Below are 10,971 nucleotides of genomic sequence, written 5' to 3' on the forward strand. Positions count from 1 at the left end.
CTGGCTTGCTGCCCAGAACTGCCAGCACCACCCACTCACTGTTCCTGCATCTGCTTATAAGGATGTCTGGGACCTGTATTTACCATAGGGAATTAAGAAATTAGTTCCATGAGACAGAGAACTATACAAGGTCCCCAGTGCCCTGCTAATCCCCCTTGGGATTTGCAGTAGTCCAAAGTTGCTTGTGGCTCTGCCTTGTCACCCACATTAGGAAACCCCAGGGACAAATCTTTCACTCAACTTTGACAATAATACACACTTAACATAAACTTGCAAGTAAATTGCATAGTCAAGACTATACGCCCAGCCAATCTGGCTCCTGAGGCTGAGCTGTCATCCTCTGGGCCATATCAGTTGAGTAGCCAGAGTCTGGAGACAAGTAGTGGAGCCGGCCATTCCATGCAAGAATTCCGGCTGGCTCTTGAAACTAAGTTCTTCCTACCCCCTATTCCTACCCAGGCTTGCTATAGACCCTGCCCTTCCTAGACTGGACATCTTCTATCATTCTATTCAGGGGAGCCATCCTTTCAGTCCTCAGGGATCTCTGCTTTCTTATCTGACTCCAGTTCACATCTTTCCAAAGTAACTAATGGTTTCTTCACCATTGATGCTGCTCTGTTCTTTTTCCAATGGTGCTCTCTTTTTCATACACTTCTTTTTGTTTGTTTTTTTTTTAAAGACTTTATTTATTTATTTATTTAACAGAGAGATTTAGATTTAGATTTAGAACAAGCAGGTGGAGCAGCAACGTGAGAAGGAAAAGCAGGCTCCCTGCTGGGCAGAGAGCTGGACACAGGGTTTGATCGCAGGACCCTGGGATCATGACCTGAGCTGAAGGCAGAGACTTAACTGACTGAGCCACATAGGGGACCCTCCCTTTGGTTCTTTTAATAAGTATTTGAGAAAGTTGGACTGGTTGTTCACCTAGACTTATTCCACAAGTAACATCCTGTATAAGCAACATAAGCCATAGGAAGAGCTTTCTCCTTGCCCCCAGAGACAGCTCTTGCAGTCTCTCTGGAATGAATCCATCTACAGAGAGGCTGGGACAAAAAGAAGCAGGAATTGTTGATATTTATTTTAAACTTTTATAACTTCTTCTCCTGAATCAATATCCCACATCCCCACTCAGGGTTTCACAGTTACCAAATCTCTCCATGTGCAATTTGCAGATTAGTCTAGAGTTCTTGCGGGTTTTCTTTTTTATTCATAGGGAAAGAAACAGAAAAATAATAAAATGAAAAAGGACACAAAAAATGAAGACTGACGATAGTAACTCAGTGCTAAGCATCACACTCATGCTGCCTTGGTTTAAATCAGGAGATAAGATTATAGGAAAAAACCTTTTCTCTAGCCACATGTGCACCACAAAATATTTTGAGCAGGCAACTTCTATTCACACAGAAGGATAAGCAGGATGCTTATGTAATAAAGGAAACTTAGGTGATGGCCAGTTAGCTTATGAATTAAAACCGTTGTATGTTTTACTAACCATTTTGTTTGATGTAATGTTGGTGGCAATGGTTTGGTTTATTGGAAACTGCTCTGTCCATGTTAGCTAACCTGCCTCTTAAAATGGAAGACCCCCTGCCAGTTAACCAGAGGTTGTCTCTGGTGCCATTTACATGATAATTGTTATTACTATTATCAGAATTCAGGGAAAGGAAAATCCATGAGGAAAAGAGAATGAAGACTGAGCAACACTACACTCTTCTACTTTCCTTTCTACTTTCAGAAAAACCTGAAGATGAAACTGTAGATTTTCTCTCTCCTGAGCTTCCTGTGACCTGTGGTGAAGCCAAAGGGATTTTATACAAAGAGAAACTGAAACAAGGTGAGTTTCTCATTCTTCTCTTTGGAACCCCTAAAACCACTAGAAGAGAGAGAAGTGCCAGTGTGTTGAATCACCCAGAAAATGATCCCTGCAAGCGAGGTTCCTGAGAAAGAAGTGCTTGCTAAGAAAGAATTTTTAGTTTTCTGTGTCATGGTAAACCTGGCAGCTGGGCCACTCTACTCCCACAAGGAAGTCACCCATGGACCCAAAGGCACTACTTGCCTCATGTAGATGTCACAAAAAATGCAAATCCTCTCCTACTCCCACAGCACTCCTGCAGGTTTTAGGGCTTCCTTCAGTCTGAGAGAGGAGGAATCCAGACTCTTTTGCTACTGCTCCCTCCCTACAGGGAGGCTCTCTGGACCCAGGCAGGTGGAACAACCATAATTAGGGATTTGAGGTTTAGGGTGAATTCACAGAGAATGAAATTGGATCTAGGAATAGTCCATCTTTATCTTACAGGCTCCTCAGAGAAGTGCATTCGGAATGAGGAGGGGGTTTGGTTCACACCAAAAGAATTTGAAATCGAAGGAAAACGGGCACATACAAAGAAATGGAAGGAGACTATATATTGCAGAGGAAAGACCTTAGGAGAACTTCTGGAGGTATTTAACAGGGAACAGATGGGTGAAGGGTTTAATTCCTGGAAGGGTAAGTGGAATTCCAATTGCAGAAATGTGAAGGAATTTCCTTTAGGATTCAAAAGCATGATTGAGAAAGAACTAGATTTTTCATAGAAAAATTTGTGGGTGAGAAAGTTAGGAATGCAGAGTGGTGGTACCCACAGCAGAGAATGTTAAATGTGAGGAAAGAGCTGTGAGGGTGAGGTCTGGAGAGTTTTAAGAAGCTTAGACTGGGGGTATTAGATGGGGTGAGCTAGGAGGAAGCCAGATAGAGACACAGACCTCTGAGACCTTCCTTGCACCCTCTGCCCAATAAAGACCTCCTCCATACCCAACTATCTGGACCCCTGGGTGACACCTTTCCAGACTATCCTGTCTGTCATGCAGTCAGTCAGTCCCTCGTTTATACTTCCCCGGCTCACAATCTATTCTGTGAGCAACAAACAAAGCTAGTGGTCTTTGTGATCCCAGAACCCAACACAAAGCCTCCCCAAAACACTAAAAAAATTATCACTGGGATGGAATCATAAGGACTTTACCTACAGAAGGAAAAGTGGAGAGGAAAAAATGGGTGAGAAAAGAACTGGAAAGGACTAATGGGTCTTGGGCTTGAGCAATGGGGGAAAAACTTATTTTGTCAAGTGAAGTCCAGAAGAAGAACTGATTGGAGGATGGAGCTAATGTTTCTCTCAGACACCATGGGTTTGAGACTGAGTAGGATGTCCTAGTACAAATATTCACTAGGAAGTGGGAATTTCGATGTGGACAAAAGAAGAGGCTCTAGAATAACCTCAATCACTGACCCCTTCTCTCTTTCAGAAAGGACTTTTGCTCTGTCCTCCAAGAAGTGTCAAGAGAGAGGTAAAGAGCAGGTGAATTTCTACCACATTTTCAGTCTCCGTATTGCAGACTCTGCATCCAAAGGCTTACTTTTGAGTCCTCAAGTTCCCCAGCCCTGGGTCACCTTTACTTTTAGGCATTGCATCCTCATGACAATAGCATTGGCACACTGGTACATGTATGTGCCACCATAATTTCACAGTTCATTTAATATGGGGCCACAAATAACTCTTAAAATAAAAGGACAGAAACTGATGATGTACATGTGTTTTAGACCTGGATATTTGGATGAATACAGACCAAAGTTGTCAGAAATAGAGTGCTCTAGTTTGAAAAGTAATTATGAAATAGAGGTAGATAAGAACAGTATGTGGAAGAGCAAGAAGACCATCCTTGATGGAACGTAACTATTCCTCAATTCAACATGCTCACTATCAACAGTACCAAAACAAAATAGTGTTTGAACTGGGCTTTGTCTCAGCAGAACATCCCTCCAGGTGAAAATGGCAGTCATCATTGTCTTGTGCTCTTCCTCCTCAACCTTCTTCACTTGCTTAAATATGCCCTCCAGATACAAATCTCACTCATGAACTTCCCATTGATCTAAACCTTAGGCAGAGGCAATGGTGCCTTTCTCATGTCACCCTGGAGGCTGCCCTGACCCTTGGCTGGATTCATTCAAAGTTTAAAAAGCCAAAGAGTCCCCCAAAGCTGTTTATTTTATAAAATATCTTGTCCATGCTGATTTGAAATATCTTAATGTGTACAGAGGTGCTCCTTGTAATAGCCAAAAATTAGGGAAGAATACAAATGGCCATCATTATTATAAAACAAATGGATACATCTACTGACGGGTGTTCAAAAAAAAAAAAAGCATGGTCATAGACTCCTCCTTAGTCAATAGAAAACCACTCAAAGGTTCTAAAGTCAAGAAAGTTTCAGAAGTTTAAACTAGTAGTAGTAGTAGAAGGAACCCGATTTTGTTTATGTGACTACGTAGGTCTATGATTGAAAATATATCTGAATGAATTGGTTATTTTTGGCATAGGATTATATAAGACATTGTTTTCCATATTATATGTTTATGTACAGGTAGAAAATGTCCATTTATTACTTTTGTAATGAGCAAACAAAATAATAAAGATATTTTAAATCCAGAGCATTAATCAATGGTCCCAATATTATAGTTCCTTCTCACTCATAATGTTACACTGAGCAGGGAGCCCAACACAGGGCTCGATCCCAGGACAACAAGACCATGACCTGAGCCCAAGGCAAACGCTTAACCGACTGAGCCACCCAGGCATCCCTCCGAGTGCCTAGTTTTGAGAATGGACAAAACATTTCCATCCCTTATGTCCTCAGCCAGGTCCTTGTACTTGTGTCGTGGACAGTCGAGGGTAGTGGCAGGATTTCTCTCCTTAGATACGACTGATCCCCAGCTCCTTCAGTCCTTTCCTCCAGCTCCTGATGGTCTATTTCCCACCTTTTCAACACCCAGAAAGATGCCCCTTCCTGCCTCCTACCTTTAGTACAAAGAAAACATGTTCTTATGTATGGAGCCCCACTGTCCCTCTTGCGGGGTCAGGAGTAGAACCAGGGGCTCCTGCCTGTAGATTTTATCCAGCAGTAAAAATCGCTTGTAGAATTTACTGGATCACATTTTAAGGCCATGAGAAAGACAATGATTTTTTTTTTTTTTAAAGATTTTTTATTTATTTATTTGACAGAGAGAGATGACAAGCAGGCAGAGAGGCAGGCAGAGAGAGGGGAGGAAGCAGGCTCCCCGCTGAGCAGAGAGCCTGATGCGGGGCTCGATCCCAGGACCCTGGGATCATGACCTGAGCCGAAGGCAGCGGCTTAACCCACTGAGCCACCCAGGCGCCCCGAAAGACAATGATTTTAAAGGCTCACGAAATGACCGATTTATACAGCAGCTCTCTGTCTTTATGTTTCTGTTTTTTGGCCATACGTCAGGAACCATTCTGGGTCTGCCCAGCACACTTGCCTGCACACAGTGGATGGGACAGCTCTGAACCCAGAGGCACAGGCAGCCTGGGTGCCAGTCTGGCTCAGGTAGTAAGTTGTATCGACTCTGCAGAATAAAAAGACATCTCGCCTTTCCAAGCTTGTAAAATAAGAAGATGGCCAAAAGCTGGGTTTTCTCAAATTTCATGTACTTCCAAACATCTGGGATCCTGTGAAAACAGATTTCAGTTCAGTAGATCTGCATCTCTAGCCAGCTCCCGGGGGATGCTGATGTTGCTGGTCCTCAGGCCACACTTTGTATACAAAGGGCTTAAAGCGTGCTCCATCCCTTCCAGCTCTGGCAAGGTGTGGTTCAAAGGCAGCTTGATGATTCTTGCCATTTGCCTGTTTGCGATAGGAAAGGCCACGCTCATCCCCCATCAGCCACCTCCCAGAGCACCATGGTCAGGCAGGTTGGAAACTTCCACTGGGCAACACACAAGGATGGCATGTTCCAAAGCCCCTCAGTGTCAGGGCTGATCCCAGTGCTGCTGCATTCTCTCCGCTTCTAGGGCGAAAACTCCAAGGAATGTGAGGTGTGCTGTAGACGCGGACCACTGGTCTGCTGTGACACTTGTCCAAGAGCCTTTCATGAGGACTGTCACATCCCATCTGCAGAGGCAGAGAGGTTAGTGAGACGCAGCCTTGTCTTTTGCACACGGACTCTGCCCAGGCTCTGCCTCTAGTGACTCTTCTCCAGGCAGAAGAGCAGGACCTGTGAGCATCATGGCTCAGGTATGACCCAGAGCAAGAGGATGGGGTCTATGTTCCATGTGGTTTCGTGGCAGACTCTACTTCTAAGTCTGTGTCCCAGCCACCTTGCCTCCACCTTGCCACTGCCCCTGGCGAGCATCCTCTCCTAGTTTTACAACCCTGACTCCCATCCCTGGGGATTGAGGATGGGAAACACCAGCTGTTTATGTTCCCCGCTTTTTCAGAAAAGGCAGGAAACATGGCTTGGTTCCTGCATTTTACCACGGGCTCAACGGACTGATAGAAACCTGGGTCCCCAGGTGTTAAGCCCCAGTTTTGACACATGGGTATGACATGCGGGGCATCTCATCTCGGGGAAGCGCAGCCCACCATGCACCCTGACACCACTTTCCGTGCACTGAGCCCCCTCGTGCCACTCTCAATGGGAGGAGGGTCATGGGCTCAAGTCCTGCTTGGGGGGTCTTGGACACTCCGGGAGGTGTCCCCCTCACCTCCCAGCTGTGTTGTCCCTCGGCCGTGCCTGAAAGGAGGACGGTGGCAGCTGTAGGAACAGGGTCTGTTTCCAGGGTCCTGGCCCTTGCTCACTCATCCCCCACCTTCTCAGGAGCCCATGGACTTGCACCTTCTGCCGGATAAAGGAGTCTTCGGGAAGGCAGCCGTGTCACGGGGTATCTGAGGTCCCGGAGGGGCAGATGCAGCCTGAGGAGCGGTTGGTGAGTTGGGTGCCAACCCCAAGCCTTCTCACCCCAGACACGTGAGAAGTCCAACAGGTAGAGGGGGAGGGAAAGGGCGCCCACAGGTGCCTGAGGGAGCCTGCAGTGTCTGGCTTCCGAGGATGGCGATTCGGGGCCCAAAGTCCAGAGTTGGATGCACCCCTCGGCTCTTTCGCAAATGTGGCTGGACAGCCGGCCATGTCTAGCTGCGCCCTCTTGTGCCTGTCTGTCTGGGCACAGGCCGGGCTTCGCTCTCTCGGAGCTGCATTTCCCTTTAAAGCTCTCTTCACATTTTACAGAAATGTGAGTTCCTCCTCTTGAAGGCCTACTGTCATCCACAAAGCTCCTTTTTTGCAGAAACCCCACATAACGTAAGTGACATTTCATGGTTCTTGTTCGCTGGGCATCTCTGACGGAAAGCTCTCTCTGGAATTTAGGAGTGTGACCCCTAAGGGCAGCGGCTGTTGGCCGAGAGCGGGTTTAGTTGCAGAGTCTGGGGGAGGGGACACCCCTGTTCAAACCCCACCCTCCGCATCCGGGTTCCGGGAGCCCCGGGCGACTTGCTCTGCCTCGTGTGTACCTCAGTTTCTCCTTCTCTTAGATGAGAATGTCTTTCTTACAGTCGGCAGAGGGTTTAGAGCCCTTCTCATGGAGACTTCAAGTCCCGCTTCCACCATTGTTTAGCTGTGAAATCCTGAGTAGGTTGTTTAAGGTCTCCCTCCTTTGGCTTCCTCATCTGGAAAACGGGCGTAATTATAGTACCAATCTCACAGGGTTGTTGTAGGATCATGTTAACCTAGTGGCAGTGCTTAGACCAGGTCTGACATAGACAAGTCCAGTGCTAATATCATCACTTCTGCTGGATTCCTGTTGGATCCCTTCCAGGAATAATGGCGGTGCCAATATCACTCTTTTGGTGGCTTTGTCCCTAGATTCGAGATTATGGAGAACCCTTTAAGGAAGCCATGTGGTTGGACCTGATTAAGGAAAGGCTGAGTGAGAACGTTTACACAGTGGCGTGGTTTGTTCGTGATGTGCGCCTCATCTTTAGCAACCATAAAACATTTTACAAGGTAAAGGGTGTCTCTTGGCACCCCTTTCCACTTTTCCCTAATTTCTGGGGCAGCAGAACTTTGCAAGAATTTTACCAATCTGGTCCTAGAGAAAGCTCAAAATGAGTTGGATTACAGAAGAAAGTGGCCTCTTAACTTCAGGGGTGGAGAGGAATTCAGACAGAACAGGGAGAGGGAAGCATCCTTCCCTGAAAACAATCTGTCCCCAATTCTAGAACAGGGGGGATAGTCGTGCGGAGAACAGCCCATCTCATCCTGCCTCGTTCAAATGGGAAGGGAAGGTGATTTATGGTTAACTTTGTTCTCCATGCCTCAGAAATACAGAAATGAACAAAGGAATTCAACTTCATGAAATAAACTCCCAGGATGCTCATGCTTGGATTTTTTTACTCCTAAATTTTCCAGGGGACCCAAACCTCCAGAATTGCCCTCAGAGGGTGTTGGGTTCATCCTTTGCCCGCAGTGAGAGACAACTAGTTGAGTTATCTTGCAAGCCAACAGGTTGTTAACTGTAGTCTGTTGAGTTTATCCTGATTTATACTATCATTCGTACAGATACTTCTTGGGAGGTATTTAAGGAAGATTTCCATTTCCACCCAGCCACCTTCCCTTCCTCCATGGCACAAGTTGGCCTGTTCATGAAGACACAAATTCTAAACTAGTGTCAGCTTGTGGAGCTGGAGGGAAAATCTACCCAGGGAGCCCCTCCATGCCTGGCCCACTGTCAGCCTTGGAGAACGGAAGGTTCAACCTTCCTTCAGAGGGTGGACTTTCAAGAAATGCTTTATCTCTGTCTGTTTTATCCCAAGCTCAGGCTTTGCAGTGATTAAAATCAGCTCTCCAATCCTGACCACCGGTCAGTCAGGTCCAAGTTAGGAATTGGGCAGAGGCTTGTCCATTTCAGTATTGTGGCATCAGCATCTCCCTGTGCCCTGCGCACTCTGCCTGGCTCCTGGGGAAGCACAGTATTCAGGATAGGCAGGGTGGGGCTCTAAAAAAAAAAAATTAAAAATGCAAGTGTTTTGATAGTCCTAATTCTTTATCCTTAAACATCTGTTTGTTTGCTTTTTTTTTTTTTTTTTATTTCCTTTCAGGCTTCCAACTTTGGTCAGATAGGACTGGACTTGGAGGCAGAATTTGAAAAGAACCTCAAAGAGGTGTTTATTTTTTGCAAAGCCAATGAGAACAGCTTCCAGACTTGTTGACCCTGTTCTAGAAAGACTAAGACACCCCAACTTCAGGACCCAGATGACATGACCCTGGTCACCTTTAGATAGCCAGTGAGTCTGGGATGCTATTGGCTACCCTCTTGACTCAAAGCCAGAGCCTTCATACTATCAGCATGCCTTCTTTTTTTTTGTTTGATTCTTTCTACACCTAAAAGTGTGTGCGTGTGTGTGTAAGATACACCTCTAATCCCCAGCCAAAACCATAAGCCTCTTCTTTGTCAATATTTCCATCTCTCTTCTCCCATAGTTATCTAGTCTCTTTTTCTCAACTAAACTACAGGGATAATAGCTTCAGAATTTCTACAGTCCAACCACTATGAAAAAGAAACCAAGTTGAATCTTAAATTGTGTGGAAATTATTTTGTTTCTCTTTTATATGTATATTCTGTTATATTTTGTTTCTGTTATATATATATATAATTTATATAAATAAATATATTTTATGTATACATGATATGTTATTTATACCATTATATATTTCATATACCATTGCAGAGAGTACTTTTTAGAATTTTTCACTTGTATTTGTGAATGAGATTGGTCCGTAAGTTTCTGTGTACTGTCAAAATCAGATGTAGGGCTATCTCAGCTTGGCACAAGTATGCCTAAAACTTTCTACCTTTTATGTGCTCTGGAATAGCTTATAATGTTTTCAATGAACCAACTCATGAAATTATATAGCCTACTGCTCTTTGAAGAGGTAATATTGACCACGTTCTTTGCTTTTTCAGGGTCATTAAATGATTCAGATGTTCTCTTGCTTTTTGAATCAGTTCCAATTTTAGTTTTCTAAGAAGTCATTCATGTATGTGTTGTTTTGACTTGGCCTTATTTCTGCCATATTATTTTATTCCTTCTCTTTGGAATACTTTCATGTGATTTTAGTCTATATTTTCTTTGTTTTTGCCATCTATTCTGGAAGACCTTTGTAAGAGTTTTTAATTTTAATATTTACCTGCAAGCTTTCCAAATGTGTTTTTAACTTACTTTTTAAATGTCAGAGTCTGGGATGCTTGGGTGGCTCAGTCTGTTGAGCAGCTGACTCTTGATTTCAGCTCAGGTCATGATCACAGGGTCCTGGGATTCAGCCCTGCACAGCAGGCTCTGAGCTCAGTGGGGAGTCTGCTTGACATTCCTCCAGCCCCCCTGCCCTTCTCCCTGCTTGTGCTCTCTCTTTCAAATAAATAAATAAATCTTTTAAAAGATAAATAACTAAATGCCAGAGCCAAAAATAAAATATCTTCAGTGAGCCACATATTTAAGCCAAGGTGTTCATCACCTCTTATGCCCCTTGGTTTCCTAATTCAAACAGGGAAGAATTCACTATTTTATAATATAGCTATTTATTATCATTATTAAATGCTTACTTTTACTTTGTATTATTTTAGTTTTATTCAATTATATTATGTAAATCATTATTTTGTTATTTTTACATTATAGAAATTATTTGTTACTTCAAATAACTACCAGAATGGAAAAGCAGAAGTTAAAACCACGATACCCCAGCTTCAGGACAGCAACATTAATGCTGTGAATCAGTGCCGCTGGTCTCTTCTTGGCAATGACTTCTCCTTGCTTCTTTTTCTGCTCCTTCTTTCAGTCAGTGTATCTTTAGGTAATTTTTTTTTTCAGCAATTTTAAAAGAAGAGTACACAGGTGGCATGTTTTCTGAGACTTTGCATAGCTCTGAATGTCTTCTCTGTTTTCATAAATTCACTGTTGGGCTACTATACACACACACACACACACACACACATATATTTTAAAGACTTTATTTATATATTTGACAGAGAGAGAGAGCACAAGTAGGCAGAGAGGCAGGCAGAGGGAGAAGGGGGAAGCAGGCTCCCTGCCAAGCAAAGAGCCCGAGGCAGGGCTCAATTCCAGGACCCTGGGATCATGACCTGAGCCGAAGGC

General features: G+C 44.3%; 1 protein-coding gene across 5 annotated transcripts in view; it reads left to right on the forward strand.

The window, feature by feature from the left end:
* Positions 1 to 9,508, forward strand: part of SP110 (SP110 nuclear body protein) — a 34,567-nt gene extending 25,059 nt beyond the window's left edge. For 2 of the 5 annotated variants that reach the window (XM_082690793.1, XM_082690794.1), the window contains exons 13-21: positions 1,736 to 1,834; positions 2,297 to 2,439; positions 3,277 to 3,318; positions 5,275 to 5,373; positions 5,838 to 5,953; positions 6,644 to 6,752; positions 7,052 to 7,123; positions 7,685 to 7,825; positions 8,920 to 9,508. In XM_082690793.1, the coding sequence (XP_082546919.1) occupies positions 1,736 to 1,834; positions 2,297 to 2,439; positions 3,277 to 3,318; positions 5,275 to 5,373; positions 5,838 to 5,953; positions 6,644 to 6,752; positions 7,052 to 7,123; positions 7,685 to 7,825; positions 8,920 to 9,030 (932 nt within the window). In that variant the 3' untranslated portion in view covers positions 9,031 to 9,508. Of the gene's footprint in view, positions 1 to 1,735; positions 1,835 to 2,296; positions 2,440 to 3,276; positions 3,330 to 5,274; positions 5,374 to 5,837; positions 5,954 to 6,643; positions 6,753 to 7,051; positions 7,124 to 7,684; positions 7,826 to 8,919 lie in introns of all 5 variants that reach the window. The other 3 variants (XM_082690795.1, XM_082690796.1, XR_014300573.1) reach the window with 2 other exon arrangements.
* The last annotated feature ends 1,463 nt before the right edge of the window (positions 9,509 to 10,971 follow it).

This window comes from Mustela nivalis, assembly GCF_964662115.1.
Source record: "Mustela nivalis genome assembly, chromosome: 11".
Taxonomy (NCBI): Eukaryota; Metazoa; Chordata; class Mammalia; order Carnivora; family Mustelidae; genus Mustela; species Mustela nivalis.